This window comes from Equus asinus, chromosome 12 (assembly GCF_041296235.1).
Source record: "Equus asinus isolate D_3611 breed Donkey chromosome 12, EquAss-T2T_v2, whole genome shotgun sequence".
Classification (NCBI taxonomy): domain Eukaryota; kingdom Metazoa; phylum Chordata; class Mammalia; order Perissodactyla; family Equidae; genus Equus; species Equus asinus.
Genome location: NC_091801.1, coordinates 49,562,666 through 49,584,740, shown reverse-complemented (window position 1 = coordinate 49,584,740; position 22,075 = coordinate 49,562,666). Strand labels below are relative to the sequence as shown.

The window sequence follows — 22,075 nt, the reverse complement described above, 5'->3', positions numbered from 1 at the left end:
ATTTTATAGGGGCCAGCCCTGTGGCCAAGTGGTTAAGTTTGCACGCTCCACTTCGGCAGCCCAAGATTTCACTGGTTCGAATCCTGGGCGTGGACATGGCACCACTCGTCAAGCCATGCTGAGGCGGCGTCCCACATGCCACAACTAGAAGGACCCACAGCTAAAAATATACAACTAGGTACTGGGGGGATTTTGGGAGAAAAAGGAAAAAAATAAAATTTAAAAAAAAAACATTTTATAAAGATAAATAAATAAATAGGTAAGTAGATAGTTGCTTCTGAAACATAAATAGGTAGATCAATGGAACAGAAAAAAGAGTGAAGAAATAATCCCAAATACACATAGATATTTAATATATGATAAGGGCTACATATCAAATAAGTGAGGGAAATATGTATTCTTCAATAAATGGTATTGGCACAATAGGGTGGCCATGTAGAAAAACAATTAAGTAAGAGTCCTACCGCATTTCTTCATCAAATAAATTCCAGGTAGATAAAGCTTTCAGTGGAAATGTGAAATCATAAAAGTCACAGAAAGATAAAATTTGGGAGAAGTTCATGCAGGAGGAGGAGTTGCTTATAATTTTAGAAGAGAGAAAGGCTTCCTAAGCAAGACATAAAACCTAGAAGAGATTTAAGAAAACAAATGAATTTGGCTACCTAAAAATTAAAAATGTCTGCAGCATAATCAAACACAAATGACAAACTGGTAGACAACAGGCTAAACTCTCAGTACACACACAGCTCTTACAATTCATCAAGAAAAGACCAAGAACACCACATGATCCAGCAACCTCACTTCTGGGTACACATCCAAGGGAAATGAAATCAGGATGTTGACGAGATATCAGCACTCCCATGTTCAGTGCAGCATTATTCAATAGTCAAGACACGGAAACAACCCAAGTATCTATCTACAGATATACAGATAAAGAACAAATGATATATATATATAATTGAATACTAGTCACTCTCAAAAAAGAAGAAAACCCTGCCATTTTCGACAACATAGACGAACCTGGAGGATATTAAACTAAGTGAAATAAGCCAGTCACAGGACAAATACTGCATGGCTCCACTTCTAGGATGTATCTAAAGTATTCAATCTCATAGAAACAGAGAGGACAACAGTGGCTGCCAGCAGCAGCTGGGAGGAGAGGGAAATGGGGGGTTGTTAGACAACGGGTTTCAAGTTTCAGCTATGCTAGATGAATAAATTCTAGAGCTCTGCTGTACAACATAGTGCCCATAGTTAACACAACAGTGTATGGACTTCAAAATGGATTAAGTTGGTAAATTTATGTTAAGTGTTCTTAACACACACACACACACACACACACACACACGCACAAAGAGGCACAAGGAAACTCCGGGAGGTGTTGGATATGCCTATTACTTTCATTGTGGTGATGGTATCAGGGGTGTTTGCATATGTTCAGGTTCATCAAATTGCACACATTAAATATGTGCAACTCTTTGTATATCAATTATACCTCAGTAAAGCTGTTTAAAAAAAAAGACCAACAACAAAATAGAAAAATAAGCAAAGAACATTAACAGACAGTCCACAGGAAAAGAAATACAAAAGGCTTTTATATATATGAAAAGAATTAAAGAAATGCAAATTAAGAGAATAATAAGATATTTTTCATGTTAGCAAAAACTGTAAAGGCTCATAAGCTCCATTGCTCTGAAGGTAGGCAGAAGTGGGCACATTCAATAATATCAATTGGAGTATACATTACAGTAACACTTTTGAAGAACAATCTATCTAAGGTTTCAGTATGTAGACCCTTTGCCCCAGAAGTTCCACTTCTATGAATTTATCCTTTAGCCACTCATATATGCATACTGTGGAATATTGTACAACCATAAAAAAAGAGGTGATTCTGTATTATTAACATGGAACAATCAAAATCATAAAATGACATGTATTAAATCATTTATGTAAAAAACAAGTGAAAATATTTAAAACTCTCAAATATATGCACATCCATAAGTAATATAATACCTAGACACATCCAGAAGGCTATTCAACAAACTGTCAAATTCTGTTGAAAGTAGTAGGAGAAAGAATTACAAAAGGGGCATTTATTTTTTTCCTCCCTAAATTTATAGTTATTGTATAATGAAATATATATTGTTTTTAATATTTGTGAATTTTAAGCTAGGAAATTACACTTGTAGAAATTCAGTCTAGAAAATTATCTAAAAATCTTGACAGTTTTTATGTCTGAAGATTTTTATAAAAGTATGATTTTATAATAGTTTTCACTATGACAGCAACCAACATGTAACCTAAACGTAAGTCAATGACAGTAAATCCACAGCACGTAATGTTCTGCAGCCATTAAAATATTTAGAAAAAATTCATAAAATCATGGACAAATACTTATATTATAAATTAGGTTGGAGAAAAGAGAAAAATATGCAATATGATCAGTTACCTAAAGATTGGCCTTCGTCGGCATAGTTCTTTATAGATTTCATAGGGAAAGGCAATTTTGTACCTTGCAAATGATAGACTTCCTAAAGTAAGCAACCCTTAAATTTACTTCTTCAAGAATATTTGAAAAAATAGGGGAAAGTGGAGCATGTATCACATGAAATCCTAGATAATCAAAGAATGCATTTAAAATAATAAGTTCAAACTTCTACTGGAATTAAATGTTTTTTTCCCTTAATCAGTAGCCAAACTAATTAAGCTGAATTTTTCTTTTCACGCTCTGTTAGCTCTGTAGGGAGAAAAAAATTACATATCCATAAGTTTAACCATAAGAAGGAGATTGAAAAAAATAGCACGGATAATTCACAGCCTGGATAATGAGTTCCTGATTAACACACCTGGCTCCAATGCCGCCAACTCTTTTAGAATAAACTCATAATTGTTCTAGATGTTTTAAGGTTGTATCTCAGTTTAGAAAAGTACCAAACTACTTCTATAAATTGCCAGTTTCCACAGATGTTACCTTTAAAGCTACATGCAACTTGCATATGACAGAACACAAACAGCTGTTTTAACCTGTAGCTCTAGAAGAGTTTTTTAATATAAAGTTTAATTACAGAGCTCCGGAGATTTATCTTTGAAAAGTGGCTCCACTTGAAATAGCCCTACGATTTACATAAATAACCAAAGTGTTTCTTAACCGCTAATAATAGACCAAAAAAAAAAAAAAAAAAAAAGTGAATGGATAAAAGCCTGACCAAACCTGAGAAATGAAAAATAGTGGCAGGTCTTTTCAAATCAAAATAAAGCAGAAAGTTTGAAGACTTGTACTATTTTGTCTTATTTTAGACCTGTCTCCACTTTTCCCACAACTAATTACCTCAAGAATGGAAGGTAAATGTGCATTTTTTTCTGTTACGTTTTTTGTAATTATATTGTTAAAAGTTCTCAGACCTTAAACTAGTAGTCTGTTTCATCTCTGTAGTCTCAGCCCCTGGCATGGTGCCCAGCTCTGTAGCTGGCCTATAGGCATTCAATACATCATCAAGTGGAGTAGATGTGTGTGGGGGCCACTCGATTGTTGTTTGGACGTATTCATCCTGAACTCAGTCATCGTCAGTAAGCTTGTAGATAGGAATTCCATCCCTTGACTAAGTTCCCTGAACTTGGGGTCTTTGATTAGGGAGCTTGAGCGCAGACCTGGGTAACTGCTTTCATTGGCAAAGGATGGGGGCTGTGAATTACGGTCAGTTCTCAGACCCAAAGGCTTATACTGAGAGAAGAGATCATGGCTAGACTTTCTGCTAATAAACTCTTTTTACTGGTGCTGAACTCTCTATAAAATCCCAAAAAGAGCTTTTAAGATATCAAAATAGTATATATATTAAAAACAAAACAAAACATAAAGCTCTTCTAGATAGAAAATACAATTTGAGTAAATGGAAAGAAATGCAATTCAAAACAAGTTACCATGTTTACCCTATCAACCTGGCAAAGACTAAAAAGAGGATAATATGCATTGTTGGGGAAGGAACATGGAATCCTTCTCCCTCAGATACACTGTTGGTGGGAGTACTAATGAGGAGAAAATATCTGGATGGCAATTTGAAAATATGAACCAAATACCTTTAAAAATAGCATACATTTTGATGAAGAATTTCTATTCATTGGAAAGTAGTTCAAGGAAATAACTAAGAAGTGTGTGAGGATTTAGCTATAAAGATAATCATTTAAATATTGACTTAAGGGGCCGGCCCCCTGGCCAAGTGGTAAGTTCCCGTGCTCCACTTTGGAGCCCAGGGTTTCCCTGGTTCGGATCCTGGATGCAGACATGGCACTGTTCATCAGGCCATGCTGAGGCAGCGTTCCACATAGCATAACCAGAAGGACCTACAACTAGAATACACAACTACATACTGGGGGGCTTCGGAGAGAAGAAGAAGAAAAAAAAACATTGGCAACAGATATTAGCTCAGGTGCCAATCTTTAAATAAATAAATAAATATTGACTTTAATAGTAAAAAGTGGTGAAAAAATTTAAATGTACAATGACAGGAAACTGGTTAAATTAATTTGGACATTTCCATTCAATGTAAAACTATGGGACCACTAAACACATTTATCACCATGAAAAGCTATCTGTGATCAATATTAATTAAAAAAATAAGTTACTAAACAGTATGTAAATTACTATCTCATCTCTGTGTACATAGTATATTTGTATGTACATGCATATAAAAGAGAATAGAAATATAGATGTCAAAATATTAGCAGCGTTAACATCATGGGTAGTAGTTTTGAGAGTAATTGTACTTTCTAATATTTTTACAATTAAGTATGAATTAATTACTTTTTAAAGGCCTTTTAAATAACTTTAAAAATAAAGAAAAAAAAATTTAATGAGTTAAATCCATAAAGGTTGATCTCAAACTTTCCCCATTTGAAGGCAATGAAAGTACTCACATTCATACTTAGATGTGACAATACATTTGACATCAAAAATTGTAAAGCTCTGAATATTTTTAAATCACGAAATTAAATGATAAACAAAAAGTTGGGAAAACGATAACCAGAATTTTGACAGAAGAGTTGATAATTGTAGATGTGTAAAGAGTTCTCACAACTCAATAATAAAAATATCAACATCCCAATTTTCAAACTGAGTGAAAAGTAAGAACTGAGCAACACTAACCCATATGGTACATTTGTACAGAGGTCAGAAGCTGCCCTTTTTCCTTGGGCAGAAGCCAAAGGGAAACACAGCTGGATCTCAGCCCCAAAGTTCCCCTGTCCAGGAGACAACAACATAACCATATGTAGCAGCCAGGGCAAGAGCAAGATCTTCACTAAAAAAGAAATGTCAATGACCAAGAAAGAGCTGAGAAAATGTTTAACCTCATTAATTATCAAAGTGCAAATTAAAACAAAAACATGTTTTTGGTCTTTCAAATTGACAAAAACATTATAATTCTCATTTACATGTGAGACAATGTGAGAAAGACACTCTCAAACACTGTTGAGAGAAAATATAAAGTTTTACAGTCTTTCCAGAAGTCACTTTCAAATTATGTATCAAGAAGCTAAAAGTATTTGTCTTTTGTTCTTATACTTCCAGAAACCTAAAGTAATAACTAGAGACACAAAGATTTATGTACTGATTCATAATAATGATTTATAATAATGAAAAAGCAAAACAACCTAAACATAAAAATAGGAGATGGTAGATTTCATCTTTCAATGTCACGTGGAAGAATATTTAAGGAACTACAAAATGCTAATAATATCGCATTCGGTGGAAAGCGTAGAGTGGCATGAATGATGTAAAAAGGGCGATCATAATTTGTATACTCTTTCATAACTACATTCATATGCATGCACATATTAGAAACTGCTGGAAAATACATAAAGTGTTAGGGTCCTGGAATGATAAGGGATTTTTCTTCTATATACCTTTCACTAGTTTCCCCCTTTTCCTCACGAGCATATACCGTCTTAATCATCAGAAAAAAAAAAGCCTTCCCAAGAAATGGTGCTAAAAAAAACACATGCAAGTACAAAACCATATCATAAAATAGTTACAATAAAAGTTAGCCTGGCAGACAGCGTTGAAAGCAGTGAAGTAGGTCATTCAGAAATGCTTCAAAAGAGTGGTTTATAAAATAATCCATCAAATATTCAGTACAATAAAAATCTCAGAATCACACACACATTTTTAAATCCTCCATATTCCAGGAATATTTGGTACAACAAAATCCCCCTACAGTCCTGGAAGCTCTGAATAGCATATCCTGTTTGGTTCACCTGGCCAAGCGTGGGTATGCTGCAGTAGGAAAACTTGCAACTTGTAATTAAACATGTCCCAGGTCCTGACCACATAGGTATTTCATTGTTTAGCAAGGATCAGGAAGACAACAAAAAGCACATAGGTCTTTTAAATGAGGAAAGAGAAGGGAAAGACTACAACTGATACCCCAGCGCATTTCAACTTGAGGATACTAGAAGTGATAAATGAATTGTGTCCCAAGATTTGTGGGCAAATGCAAAAAGCAAATTTGTGGTTTTGTGTGGCTGAATAAAATGCAAACCGCACCTTTTAGGTTGTTTACTAAAATTGAAGATAAACACAGGATAAAAAGACAAACCATAACTCTTAGCTCATCTCCCTCCCACAAGCTCTGTAAGGATGCCTTTATTGAGACTTTCAACATCCAAATAACGATTTTTGAAAACGTAAGATACAGTATTTGAGATCTGATGAATTTTCGCACAATGAGAAGACAAGTATGGAGGAGGGGAGAGGTCGGCGTGGGAGAGAAGGGGGCAACTGCAAATTTCACTCATGAATTCACCACCAAAAAGACCTGTTTCACAAACTGCGTGGATGCCCACAGCCAAACATTGCTTTGGATTTGCTCACATTTACAAAGTCCACTTCCATTTTTTTAAACCTCCCCTTTTTTTCCTGACATAATTTTGGCAACTTCAGTGATTCTGGGAGGCCATTTTCTCCCTCCAGTTCACATTGTGTACTTTTTGTTCCCTGCTCTGGATGCTCCTTGGATGTGTCGATAAGCAAATAATTTCACATTTGCCACAAAGCCTCCATTAAAGACGCCTGCAGGAAATCCAGTGATGCAATCCCATACAGCTTAACTAACAGACTCCAGCTCGCGTCTGGCATGCTCTCTGTACCAGCTTGTAGAAGCAGGTAGATGAGTCACACGCTTGGCCCTCCGGGGGAAAAGCCAGTCTACGTTATTGGAAAAAATAAATTGTTAAAAAAAATAATAAAAACTCATCCTTGCCTACAACTACTTTTTGTTTTTAAATGGAGGCATATTCTGGGCTCTCCCTATTCCTCCAAAAGATTGAACACAACTCGCCCCACCACCAAGTCTCTCCCAGGAACACTCGGGCGGGGTCTGAGATGGCGTGGAAGGTAGCCTCGCCCACAGAGCATTTTCTCCAGGGGAAACTTCACAGGCACATGCAGCCTACTGAGAGGAAGAAACAAAGTTTCTCTTCTTCTCAGTCATTCCCCAGCTTCAAGTTATACAAAGCTTGGAAACTCCTGCACTTACTTGTGCTATTTTGAAAAATAGTGGACTTGTTAATTGGGCAGATCCAAAAAGACAGGGTTGTGAAGCCACAAACCCAACAAATCTACAGGTGAGCTGAGCGGGGCATAGTGCCGGAGGCCACGTGGCACAGCAGCAGTGACGAGCAGGGTGGCATGCCTGGATCCAGAGGAGGGCGGCAGGCACTTCTGCGGAGGAGCAGATAAATTCCACCTGGAACAAGCGAGCAGGCAGGCTTTCCCATTTTATTTAGGGTACGTGTGTTTGTATTTTTAAATGTCTCCATGGCAGAATAGCTTTTTAAAAAATAACCTTTAAATTTTGTCTCCTTAATCACAAAAGCAGAACAAGCTCACTTCAGCCAGCTAGGAAAACACAGAGAGCACAACTAAGAGACAAAAGTCCATGTCCTTCCTCCACGCAGAGAGCAAAGCACTGTTAACCCATTGTGGTTTGATTACTATTATTATTTATCATTTTCTGTGCCTATAAAGATTCTACTGCATCATGAACGTTTGCTGCTGTCATTATTCTCCCATAATAAGATTCATGGCACTTGCACAGTCTCCCGTCACCTCCCTCAACTGTGATTTACTACATCAGTCCTCTGCAGCCGGCCACTTCTTAGGGTTTTTCTGATTTTTCACTTTCAAAAATAATGCTACAATTAATATCCTTGATTATTTCCTTAAGATAAAGCCCTAAAACTGGAATTCCAATGTCAACAGGTAGGCCCATTTCAACTGGTTTTGCCAAACTGCCTTCCAGAAAGTTTGTAATAATTTATAATCCTCCTAGAAATGCATTTTCCCCAAACCCAGTTTTGTTAATCTTGGCCAATTTGACAGGGAAACTTGGAAGTTTCCTGTCCTATAATCTGTATTTCTTGAATTATTAATAAAACTAGATATTATTTTATATGTTTATTAGCCACTTGTATAGCTTTTGTCTCCTCATGGGCTTGGAACATATTGCAATTGGAGCATCTGTCCTTTTTAAACATGTTTTCAAAAATATGTAAGATAGACATATTTTTAAAAGTAGATACCAAGACTCCGAAGAAGCTGAAAAATCACGGTGTGCACAGGAAGCATAAATGTACTTAAAGGGCCGGTAACCTAGCAAAAGTCCTCCAACATGAGAACCTTCTAGGGGCTGCAGGCCATTTTGTCCTGGTACCAGTACTGGCTTCAGAGTAAATAGATTTCAGACTTATAACACAGTAGGATACCAGAAAAGGAGATTTTATTCCTGACCTAAATGAATTCCTGACATAAATGGTCATTATGTGCCCTGAAATGAAATAATATATTAGTTTATAATTGAAGTGAAACTGCAGGTGCTATTCTTATCCTAAATTATTTAATAGCTTTTCCAAACACTGAACTACTGGCTTGGCAATATTGTCTGACAATGGGTGCCCCTGAATATGTTTATTAAGAGGAGGAGGAGTCGGGAAGGGGGCCAGAAGGGGGAGCAGAAAGAGGAGAAGGAGAAAGGGGAGAGAGAGGGAGAAGGGGGAGGGAGGGGGAGGAGGAGGAGGAGGAAGAGAGGGAGTAAGATGAGGGGGAGCAGGAGGGGAAGGAAGAAAGGGGAAAGAGAAGAAGGGAAGTTGTCCATTTGCCTAAGGTTTTCACCCTACTAAATTTTCCACTGTTCCATCCATTCCGATATTCTCATTCTCACTCCACGAGCTTGCCCAGAGTAAACCACTTCCTGGGCTCTCTCTGGGAAGAGCTTTCAGAGTATCTGTCAGCCCTTTTCATTTGATTTTCCTGTCCCCTTTATCTACCAACCTGGTGAGGCTGTGAGGGGTCCCGTAGGTAAACCACTGATTTTACCGCCCCACTGCCCTTCTGAATTCCGTGTGGCCCTCTGAATTCTTCCTGCCTGCCAGAAGTCTATTTCTTTGTTATCTTAGTCAGACCCGCTTTTATTTCGGTAAAAGGGTGAGAGGGCATGGGAGCAGGAGCAAGCCCCACTGCGCTGTACTCTCCTATCTTGCTGACATCCATCACTCTTTCTGGAAGCTGCCACCAGCCCAGAGCGCTCTGGAGGGAGAGAATGAGACTCACAGAATGCCGGAGCAGGCGATTATCCTCAGAGACCACTTAGTTCAGCGTCATTTTACAGATGAAAAATAATGAAAGAAGAATCCTCTCATCTTATGTTAATTATCTTATTGGCAATACAGGAAAGAGGCAAAAGCTACCTTTGTTCCTTGCTTCTTTGAAAAGCTAGATCCAAGAAGTACAGAAAGCAGTTATTTTATGGGGCTCACTGAACTGAGAACTAAAAACAATGATTTGGCGTGTGTGGGAAGAACAGACCATTCTAACTCACAGTCCTGCTATCAGAATCTGAAACAGGTAGGTATTTCACACACTCATGTTCATATTTTAAGATAAAAAGGCAAGGCCTCCCCTGTTCCCAATCTCCCTACCAAAAAAAGGCAGCATGTTTTTTTCAAGTTAATCGAAACTTCAGATTTGCAACTTATACTTACAACCCCAACATGCAACACAGAAGAAAGAATGTAAGGCACTTTTCTCCTCAAACCAAACTTTTAGCTCCAAATCCTATGCTTGGTTACTCACATGCCCCATAAGATCTCTAAGGCTCGTCCTGGCTCTAGGACTCCAGGCTTCAAGTTAAAAGCCATGTCACCCCACACTAGTCCCCAGCTCTGCAGGCCGTGCACGGCGACTCTCCTGCTACTGAGAAAAATGCTGGCACCTCAACAGTGACTAAAACACAGTTTCTTCTTGCTCTCGCTCTCTTCCTCTCCTTTCTCCGTTCTTCTCCACTTCAACCTTTCCCCCTCTTTAAAACCTCCGATCTAAATCAGGGGACTTAAAACAAGAGAGTCTGGCCCTGGGGGGTTAAGCTATACTTGTACATTCAGCGTTGGGATGAAAGGCAGGCGCCAAAATAAAGACAAGCAACAAGGGAATCTTGCTTTCCTTTTCTTCTCTGGAGGGTGTCTGCATTCACACTTGTAAAGGAAGCATTTCCTTGGGAGTGAATGTGAAGTCATATCACTTTAAAAATGCTCCCCACAAAGTTCATTGCCATGTTCATTACAAAGTAAAATAAGGCTCTTCATCCGCCACAGGCAGCAATTGCTTTCCACTGAATGCCCATTCAAATGCACGGACAATCCCACAATCCCAACTTATTGTCAAAATGTACATTGAAATGCCCTGAAATGTATCGGCTTTTCTAGAACTTTCCATAGAACTCTAAAAATGTGTTCTTGGTTGGTATTGTGTATGGCAAATCAAAATGTGCTGTTTTTATAAATAATATTACTTTAATCCTGCTACTCACCAAAACACATCAAGCTAAAACACTTCACCCTCTTCCCAATATAAATGGAGGTAAGAATTGGGATAAATCCCCAAAGAGAGATTTTCTTGCTTCTCTCTCACTTAACCCATTATAGTCCAGTCCTTTTTACCATTTACCACCTAAAAACTTACAGCATGAAATGTAATGTCCTGTTAATGCATGAACAGATAGATCTGAACCAAGGAGCTGGGACTGCTCCAAAGGACGGAAATGACAGGGCAGGTGCAGGGTAGGGTGAGTCTGAATTTGAGGGCCTGCATTGCAAGACCTGTGAAGCTGTCTGAGGGACTCCCAGGTGCATGTTGTTGTTACTAAGCAACCCACTAGTCCTCCTGGGCGAAAGCAAAAATTCCTATTCAGCCTGTTGCTGCTCGCTAAGGAATTTTTCCTGGACAAGTTTGCCAAACCAATCGCTACCCTATTTCAGCTTAGACCTAGTATTTGTAATTGAGCAGGAATCCTTGAATACCTTTTGAAGAAGAGAGTGTCTGCACCCCAATGTGAATGCCAGGGATCATGAGTGAGGACTCTAATTAATTTAGGATAAGGCTTTGCTTATACTAAGAAGAACTTAAAAGTAAACAATTTCCAAGCTTAAACTTAGTTGACTTAGATAGGGTGACATCATCTGCTGACACCATCTTAACTCTTGGCTTAGGTACCAAAGATGGGTCTCCGATACTGTAAATGCTAAGAGAACACGGCAAAGTTCACTGACTAAAGTAACACCTAAAATCAGATTTCCATTTATCTCTCTGCGTAGAAACTGTGTGTGTCAATTCCCACCAAGTAATATGGGAGGAAATAAAAATCAGGGAAGTGGCACCGAAATACAGACCAAGGAAGGAAAGAAGGGAGGAGGGGAAGGAGGAAAAAATGTTGGTTCAGACTAGGGAGGAAGTAAGAGAGGGAAAATACTATTTAATCAAATTGTTCATTTTTTAACCAGAAATGCATGCCTACTTAAATCAAAGTTACAAAGAAGAACCGAAGCACTTGCTTGAGTTATCTAAGACCTTTTAAAGACTAGATTTAGTCATCTAACATCAAAATAATAGTCTTGTTTAAATTATCTATAGATTTCAAACAAATACTTCTTGGGGTTATTGGGTGGTGGGGGGGGTTTAAATGTTTCTATGTATGTTTGACTTACCTGGCTACTTGTCTATGTTCTCCCTTTGACTTTGCAGAGTCTAATACATATTGCTAGCTACAGCTCTTCATCAACTGCTTCAGCACTTACTTTTAATCCTCCTTAAATCAGATGGCACTAAGCCCACTGGGTGGCCTGGTCTCTACAGCCAGTTTAAAACAGGACCTAATTACAGGCCAACAGAAGGTCTAGTACCAGCTTATGAGGGTAATGCTTAAAGCTACCATTAGCCCTAGAAATGAAACTGCAACCATCAACCCATTAAATCATTTCACCAGGCACTAACATCAGATCGGAACTCGTTATCGTTGACTTCATGCTACAAAATAGAATCTAAATTCAGTGAAACACCTGTGCCCGGAAAAATGCACACTAGTTTTAGGTTCTAATGTGAAACCATAGGTCAAGGTTAGCCTTCTAACTCTATCTCAGATCCCCAGTGAGTGGGATCCAGCCTAAGATCTGAGCTTGACCCTTAGCTACATGCCTGGCAGAGGCCCCATGGGGGTAACATCACTTGAAATGAAGTCTTTACCAGATCTGGAAATATATGACCTCTCAAAATGACTGCATTCTTCCAGAAGGGGCAGTTTAGCAAAACAATGAAAGTAAACTACATTGGGAGAAGGCCTAAGAATTCTTTTTTTTTTAAAGAGTGGCACCTGTGCTAACATCTGTTGCCAATCTTTTTTTTTTTCCTCTTATTCCTCTTCTCCCCAAAGCCCCCAGTACATAGTTCCATATTCTAGTTTAAGTGCCTCTGGTTGTGCTACATGGGATGCCACCTCAACACCACCTGACTAGTGGTGCCATGTCCGCACCCAGGATCCGAACCACGAAACCCTGGGCTGCTGAAGCGGAGCGTGCGAAATTAACCACTCGGCCACGGGGCCGGCCCCAGGCCTAAGGATTCTTAAGCCCAGGTTAAAATTATGTCAGAAGCTGCTCATCTGGAAGAATGTTTCAGTGGATGTGCCTCGGTTGATATTTTTGTAATCAGATGATTTTAGGCAGCAACGATTTAAAGGCTTCCTATGAAGATTCTTATTAAGTAAGCACATATGTAATTATCTTCAACTTTTTTTAATCATTCCAATTTTCATGTTGTTGGCTAGCATCATCTTATTTTTCAAGTAGGTTAACTCTGCCTGTATGCTAGTTCCCTTCACTGAAGATGCAAAACTAACCAAAGCACACTGTTTGCAGTGTCTCACTTCCAAACACGATGGACGAGCCTGTGTTTTCTGATGGACACAAGTTTGCAGAAACTGAACGAGGACAAGAGGAAGGCAGGAAAGACGAGCCTTATTTTGCTGGAGGCTCCTGTTAAAGCGTTGAGATACTGGCTGAAGAGCGTAAGTTAAAGCAAGAGTTTCAGGGAGGCGACAGTGTCAGTGCAAACACCATCTGTACTTGGTCCCTCTTCTTCAGTTCTAATTCCCAGGGGTCTTCTAGGATGCGTGCATTTTTAATCCCTAAATGAAGCACACACAGGATTGAATCCATTGTAGGGAAGAGAACACTGGACCCTAACCACTAAACTGGTGATACTCAGGAAAAAGACAAGACTGGCAGTATTAGCTGATTCTTTATTTACACTCACCTGTTGACTGCCACGACCATCTATAAGCATCATTTTGCCTGGTTTTGAGTGTATCTAAATGTCTGGACTATTTAGTAGTGAACTGATTATGTTAGATTACTTAAAAGGGCCATTATCTCTCTACCCCTCTGGTTCACCCACACTTGGCTCCCTTCTGATTCTAGAATATGCTAAGCACTCTCCTACCTCAGGGCCTTTGCACTCACTCTTCCATCTGCCTGTAACATTCTTACCCCAGGTATCTTCAGTGCTCCATCCCTCACTTCCTTCAGGTCTCTGCTTAAAGGTTATTTTATCAGAGAGCCCATCCCTGACCACCTTATATAAAACGGCCGCCTATTATTCCCAATCCCTTTAAGTGCTTTGCTTTCCTTCAAAGCACTTAACACCGTCTAACCTGTTATGTATTCACCTCTCGATGGTTTACTCTCTGTTTCCTGGCACCACAATACAAGCACCATGACGCAGGGACTTGGTTCTGCGTGCTAGTGAGTCTCAATGCCCCATAGAGACTGGCATTCAAGACATATGTGCTGAATAAATGAGTATTTTTAGTGGTTTGAGGTAGATATGATTAATGTTAATATTTGTGATCTTAAAAGATATTTTATATAGCCAAATAGAAACAAACATGCATTTATAAAACTAAAGATTAGAAAGTTTAGTTAAAATGTTTCATCCCATTACTTGAAAGGTTATCCACATAAGATACCTATAACTTTGGGCATTTTCTGTTTCCTTTCTAGAATAATGGCCAGCCTCCTTAAGATAAAACACACAAAATGACTAAAAGTAATTTCTTAGGCAAAAGTGGGGTGGCTAGGGAGAAGGGAGATAGATACACTATGACTTGACAAATATACTATTGTATTTTCTTGGTAACTTTTAGGCACTTACCAGGTATTGCCTTAATTAAAATTGTGTCTGTTCAAGTCTTACCTTCCACTAGAGTGAAGCCCTGTGAGGACATGGCCCATCTTATACATCTTTTTATTTTCTTATAATGCCTATCTGTTTTGCAAATAGTAGGTAATCAGAAAACATGTTTATGTAATGAAAAACACCTGGGGGCATCAAATAAAATTATATATATAAAGTCATATATACAACATATATTCACAGAGGATATATTTTATATATATTTTATATACATATATTTATATAAATGAATATATAACATATCTATATATACCATATGTTATATACTTATATATATTATATTCTCTCTGAATATATTTTATATATTTTGGCAGTAAAATAAGAATTTCTAAAACTATCATTGCCTTGCAAGAATACACATGCTTGTTGACAAGATCATAAATCTTCATAAAATTTAAGAAAGGAGGAGCAGAGAGTTTTTAAATGTGTACAAAGACAAACTGTCCTAAAAAACTTTGTTTTAATTAGTGATAGCATCAACACTGCAGAACACAATCTGAAAAGTCCACAACCCTAAAAAGACGACGCTACTTCAGTCCAGACTTGCTAATTGGAATTATCTTCGTAGGCAATCCAAAAGATTACCTACACTTTGATGTGTATGGAAAAATAACTGTGTGTATTCTTTTAGGTTACTTCCAGAAAACACAGACAAGCCTCCTAGGTGGATTTACCATAAAGCTGATAAAGCTCAAGGTTCAGGAGCCCTCTTTTGCTCTGGCAGGGAGCCCCAGCGACATGTTCTTTTTCTTAGAGCCCACACCCCCACCCCACCTAATATACACAACTGCATAAGCTTTAGGCCCATAAAAGCTGGACCCATATCTGCCAGTTCTCCATTCGAATATTAACATTGAGAAAACTAGGCTAAAATTTCCAAAAATGATCCAAAAATCATTTATTAATTTCAAACATTTCTCAACAGTCCAAGCAGAAGGAGGAAAGAGGGGTTCAATGCTCTTTCAGGGGGTATTGTTAGTATTTTTCCCAAGATACAAAATTAAGTCTTGGAAATGATGACTACATAAAAGCTACTTTCTGTAAGTGTAAGTATAGATATTCCCAGATAGTTATTACCCATAAAAATTAGGTAATGCACCGTAGTGAAACCAGACTGCTGGTGCTCAGAACTTATTTTCAATACTAAATAGTCTGTATTGGTGCTAAGTATGAGAGGCTAAAATAAAAACCAATCGGTTTTCATTCCGAATTCGAGTCATGTTGGATCACAAAACTACGCAGTGCAACCAAATGTGAATTGTGTGATTTAATTAAGAATTACGTCGTCTTATCCGATATTCACTAGATTTGCAACCATTTTTGACACGAAGATAAAAACAAACCAAAAAACCCTGCTGTCATCTGGGCTTTTGACTATTGAAGTCTTCAAACTCGAGTAGTGATTTCTTCAACGCTACAGAGGGAACTTGAGGTGGGAGTCGGGGTACAGTCATAGAATCATAGAACATTCTCTCCCTACCCTACTCCTACCCTCTTCCGGTGTTTGTAACGCTAGCGCTCCCCGCCCCCACCCCCACCCCCACCCCCACCCCCGTGTAGCACGCAATTTCTCCTTGGTGGGTAACGGGGTACTATCTGGGAGATTTTTTTACGTAAGTATGACAGCACGTGTTGTTAGATGCGCCTATCCTACCAGCAGCTTGCCTTGAGCATGGTCCTTCCCGTCCAGCCCTGGACAGGTCCGCAGGGCATTCCCGCCGCCCCCTCAGGGTCCCTCAATTTGGGACTGGTTCCAGCCACTTCTCCAGGAGAGGTGCCTGCGGCCCTTGTCCCAGCCGAGACACCCTCAGGAAGGTCCCCTGGGGTGGGCACACCACCAGGGTAACGTTATCGGAGAAAGCAAAAAGGGGCCCCTGCGCACTCCAAGAGGACGCTGCCAGTTCCCAGCCCGGGGCGCAGCCGAGAGGAGGGGGAAGGGAGTGTCGCACCGAATCCCCAGAAAGGCCGCGGGACCCACCTCCGGCTCCCTCGCGCTCCCGCCCTCGGCCCCACCTCCCTCAGCCAGCACAAAGCCGTCCCGAGGGCGGGGGCCAGGCCTGCCGGGAGGCCGCCTGGACGCGACCGGACCGGGCCTGGCGCCCTGCGACTCTGGCCGCGCAGGCCGCCGATCCCTGCGAGGCCAGTGCGGGTCCCGCACGGGAAGGACGCGCTTCCCCGCTCGCCTTCCCAGGCGCGGGAAGCCGGGCCTCGCCGCCCCGGGCCCCCGCCGTTCCATCCTAGAGCCCCCGGGAAGGCCCGGCGCGACCCACGCAGCCCCCAGCCACGCCCGAGGTGGCGGCCTCCGGCGCGGAGCGCCTGGGCGGGCCGGGCCGCGGAGGGAAGGGCCGCGGGCTCGCAGGGCGTGCAGCCGCCGTCCGGCCTGGGCGAATCGACAAGTCGCAGGCGCCCCTTGCGCCCTACGGCGGCGCAAGCTCGGGCCTCAAATCAATTCCCCTCATTTCCGAAAGGCCCTGTCCTCCCGCACCTGCGTAAGGTGGCCAAACAATGCAGGGGTGGACCGGAGCCCGGGAGGCAGGGGCAGGGGCGAGGGACGGCGCGGGGCTACACCCCCGATGCCGGCCGCCCCGGCGCCTCGCCTCCCCTCGGGGGCGCACACGCGGGCGCGCACACACGCACTCCCTCCTGCCCCAGTGCGGGAAGATGGCCGTTTCTGCTTCGATATAAAGGCTCTTTGTTGCGCTCACACAAAAGCCGCCAAGACCCGCTTTTCCAGCAGGCCCTTTGGACAAATCGAAGGACCTCAGCTGAATTTCCAAATGGCCCTAGAAGCCTGAAGCGGTGGGAGCAACTAAAAGAGAGGGGGAAATAACAGGTTCCCGTTTCATCTACCAAAACCTCTGCCAACATCCAAGCATTCGTTCTGGGAAACGGGAGCTGAGATCTTCGGTAAGGCAGGCAGGAAGGAGCAAAACCTACTTGGACTATCAAGGCCCAAAGGGGGTATTAAACATTCACATTCTTGTAGGGTTTCTTCCCTTAATCAGGAGAGAAACATAATCTGCAAAAGTCTGGATACACCAAAAAGAAAAAGAAAAAAGAAGGAAAAAAATACCAACAATAGCAACTTAAAAAAAAAAAAAACATAACAAACCAGTTGCCATCAGCCCAAAGTGGTAGTAGCAGCAGCCGGCGCGTGTGATCCACTTACTTGTCCGACTCTTGTGACATGTTTGATCCAATGAACTCGCTCCCCTTTTCCTGGAGCCTCAGCCTCTGGTGAAACTGGACTTTCAAGTCTGTGCAGGTGAAGGTGTGTGAGAGCGCCCGAGATGGCAGAACAAGAGCTACAGGTAATTCTGCTTTTCCGTCCCCCCTCACCACTCTCGCTCGCTCGCCTGCTCGCGCCCTCACCTAGCCGGAAAGGTGGGATAAGGGGGGGCCCCTCACATGGGGCCCGAGCTCGGAGGCGGCCGGGCGGCGCGGAGTCCTCCTGGATGGTGGCAGTGGGCAGCCACAGAGCAGAAAGTGGCGGACTTGGGCGGCCACAGGTAACTTTCTCGCAAGGAGCTGAATTCTTTCACTAAAGGGTACAAGCCCGAGGGACGAGCTGCGCGGTGATTGGCTGCGGAGCTTCCTCAGGTGAGCTGCCATTGGCAGAGGCGCGCTCAGGTAAGGCCCTTCTCCAAGTGCAGGTAACTCATTCCGAAGTTTACCTGAGTGGAGCGGCGGCACGCCTGCAGCTCTGCGGCAGCCCGTGGGAGCTGAGGGTCAGTGCTTCGAGTAGACTTCACGCTGTTTTCCTTCTTCACGGAGGCCGGCCCGGGGTCGGGGCTGGGGGTGGGGTGCCTGGAGGGAAAGAAGGAACCAGGAAAAAAAAGCAACACCTGCAACCACTAGGGATTGTGGGTCGAACGGAAGGACTAAGGAGAGCTGAACTCAGGTATCGCAAGCCAGCCGGAATCGAATGCGCAGCACAACCACAAGGCTTTTAATATCCACGTTAAGGGGACTGTATGACAGTGTCAGAAGAGTACAGAACTGAAGTTTACTTTGTGCTGGGGCGGGCGGGGTGGGGGGGACAGAAAGATCGACGGGTTCGTTGCGTAATTGCATTTTTAACATTCTTATCCACAATAAACACGTTTCGTGTCCCGATGTGTAAAAGATACTAGGTAGATTGCAGATTTTCAAACAGGTGAGCATCCTTTCATGAGCTGGGCAGATGGGGAGTGGTGTGGTTTTGATGGGGTGAGGAGATTCGGTTGACTAGATACTAAGACGGCCCAGGCGCACCTCTTCTGTCTCAATTCTACAGCCTGAGATTCCAGAACTGCAAACAACCACTGAATCTGTTCCATAAACCTGTTGTCATTTGACGTTTCCAGGCAGGCATCAACATTTACGTTGTAATTCAATAGAAGCAGCGACTACAAAGGTGTATTATCCTTCCAGTTTAATATGGTTGCTACAGGAACAATTCAGGTTGAAACTGACTTCTTTGTGGTTCTGTTTCTTCTAGTTGGAAACAACACGAATTAGCAAAGGTGTGTTTATAACCACTGCTCCCAAAGAGTATTTGTGGAAGTTCTCACAGGGATCTAGCCCATACATATGAATTGTGGAAATGAAGGAGGGCATGAAAAGCTTACCATATTTTATTTCAAGTTAATACTACATTGCCAGAGTTGATACAACTTCTGTTTTAATCTTTCAGATACTTCCTGAAAATTACATTATGAAACAAGGTTTGGTTGTTCTATGTTTTCACTCTCAACAAATGAATTTCAAAATTTTATTGTTACTTTTTAAAGACAGTAGAAACACATACACTTTTTTTTTTTTTTTTTTTTTTGCTGAGGAAGATTTGCCCTAAGCTAGCATCTGTTGCCACTATTCCTCTTTTTTCGCTTGAGGAAGATTAGCCCTGAGCACTGAGCCTGTTAATCTGTGCCAATCTTTCTCTATTTTGTATGTGGGATGCCACCACAGCATGGCTGACAAGTGGTATAGGTCCATGCCAGAGATTGGAACCCATGAAACTGGCCATGGAAACGGAGCACGTGGAACCTAACCCCTACACCACCGGGCCAGCCCACGCACACTTACTTCTTAAAGATAATATAATATTTTAAGATGATACAGTACCCACCTCTCCTCTACCTTCTTCACCTCCTTTCCAGAGGCAACCACATTCCACTTCTAACTGTCTCTTCTGCCATTTACTTCCCATATTCTAAATAATTTATACTGCTGTACATCCCACCCAGTTTCCCCTTCTGCCATTCAACCAACATAGCTCTTTCACAGTTTAGGGATAGCACGTAGTCAATGACTGTGCAAATATCAGTCACAACAGAGCAGACTAGTGCACTATGGTTGTTTTCTTTCTTACAAAACCTTTTGTCTGTTTACTTTGGTACGCACCCATCCTGATACTTTTTCTACAACATATCTATAAAATGACTAGCAAATTTATTTTCCAAATTATCAAACAATCAATTCCATTCCCCCTCCCCCCAGGAAACATCCCTCCAAAAGTCCACTGTCCTCCTGTTCCAATGGAGATGAGAATTCTAAGTTGAAAATTTTCATTCATAAGTTTATAAAAATTGCTCTTTTATCTTCTAGTGTCCAGTGTTGCTGTTGAGAATTCCAGTGCCATCCTGATTCCCATTCCTTTGTGACCTGGAATTTTGCTTTCTGGAAACTTGTGGAATAAGCTCTTGATCTCTAATATTCTGAAATCTCATAATTATGTGCTGGGCACTCAATGGACCCTTTCAGTTTGAAGGCTTATGTCTGGTTCAGGAAATTTTCTTGAAATATTTCTTTAGTAATCTTTTCTCCTTTGGGGAAGACCATCCTGGCAGAGTAGTTAAGAGCATAAAAACTCTGGGAAGAGATTGCCCGAGTTCAAATACTGACTCTACCACATGACTTTGGTTAAGCCACTTACTCTCCCTATGCTCCAGTTTCCTCATCTGTAAAATGAGGCAGTGATAATAGTTACCTCACTGATATCTATGAGCCACTTAGAACACTGCCAAACACATAATAAGTCCTCAATTTTTGTCCACCCATTTCTTTTTGAAACTCTTCTCAATTGGATCTTGGATCTTCTGAATTAATCTTAGAATTATTTTTCTTTCCTGTTGGACCTCTCTTCATCTTTTGTTCTACTTTAGGGAATATTTAGTTACTTTACTTTCGACTGAAGTTTTTATCTCAGCTATCCTAAGAGCTCGTTTCATGTTATCTGTTATTTTTTAAATAGAATTCCAAGATTATGTCATGGTTCCAGTAATTTCTTCTGTCTTTTGAGGGTGTTTGCTATATGGTTTTATTCTGCTTCCTGCCTTCTTTCGGCTTCCTTTTTTCGCATGGATCTGTGTTAGTCCCATCATGTTGGGGGCTTTTGCCAAATGTCTGCAAACCTTTGACTCCATTCATACATAAGAGTCTAAGAGTGAGGTCGTGGAACCCCACCAGAAACTGGAAACTCTACGTACAGGGGTGGGAGAGAGGGCACTTACTCACCGATGGGCTTGCTGTATGGTGATCAGGTGAAATCTGGTCTTTCCATAGGAAGATCCCCTAAATGTAGAAACTAGAGGTCTTTTCTTTTGGGCTCTTCAGTTCCTCAAAAGAAATATCTGCAATCTCTTGCCTGAGGGGACGTTCACCTGGCTGCCAATATTCTGGAAGCAGTTGAGGGGAAGGGGTGTGGGTGAGTCATGCTGAGTATGCAGTCTTTCAGGTTCTTTTCTTTCTTGTAGGTGCATTACTCCTGCCCTTCTTTATGCATGGTGTACACTCCTTTCTCCTGTTTCTCATGTTGGAGGTAATCGCCTGGGTGCAAGGAGTGGGACGGGGACCTGAGGATCTAACATCTCCAAATACCCACATTCACTCAGCCCACTGCCTCTCATCTCTCCTTCACTTCTGGGATCATGGGGCCTCTCACCAGCATCTCCCTCTGATGATCTCTGGCATCTCCAAGACCCAGGCCTCTGGGGTTTTGTAGGGTAATTGAGCTGCTTCTGTACTGACCTCTGGGATGACATTAGAATATAGCTTCCACTGTCCTGTTAAACCGGTTTCCACTCCTCCATCCACCCCTTCTTCCAGAATTGTATTGAAATATGTCTTTGGCAGATGACCCCTCCTCCGTGCTCTATGTCCCTGTGAATTTATCCTTTCATGTTCCCTTACTGTCCTTTTCAGGAGACAATGAAGATAAACAAGTGTGAGTCAATCTGTCATCTTTAATCTGAAGCCATTTCCAAAATTATCTGAAACTCTCCCAAATTTGTTTGTGCAAACAAAACTAGAATTTATGGTCAAACCTTTCCTTTTATTGGTCTGTGATAGTCAAGATTCCTTCTTCTCCAACATTTAATAACTCAGTTTTAACTAGATAGCTTAGTATCCCCTAATTGCTGACTACTACTATATAGACAGATTAGATTAGTGAAGGAGAAGGTTCTCATGGACCATTTTAAATTGTCAACCATGAAATTACCTCCATTACCCAATTGCTTT

At 41.4% G+C, this 22,075-nt stretch overlaps 1 protein-coding gene across 4 annotated transcripts in view; it reads right to left on the bottom strand.

Annotated features, from left to right (window-relative positions):
* GRHL2 (grainyhead like transcription factor 2) overlaps window positions 1-17,951 on the bottom strand; it is a 159,287-nt gene extending 141,336 nt beyond the window's left edge. For 3 of the 4 annotated variants that reach the window (XM_014829409.3, XM_014829468.3, XM_044743876.2), the window contains exon 1: window positions 17,742-17,951. In XM_014829409.3, coding sequence (XP_014684895.1) covers window positions 17,742-17,761 — 20 coding nt within the window. In that variant the 5' untranslated portion in view covers window positions 17,762-17,951. Of the gene's footprint in view, window positions 1-17,684 lie in introns of all 4 variants that reach the window. The other variant, XM_014829530.3, reaches the window with a different exon arrangement.
* Between the last annotated feature and the right edge of the window lie 4,124 nt (window positions 17,952-22,075).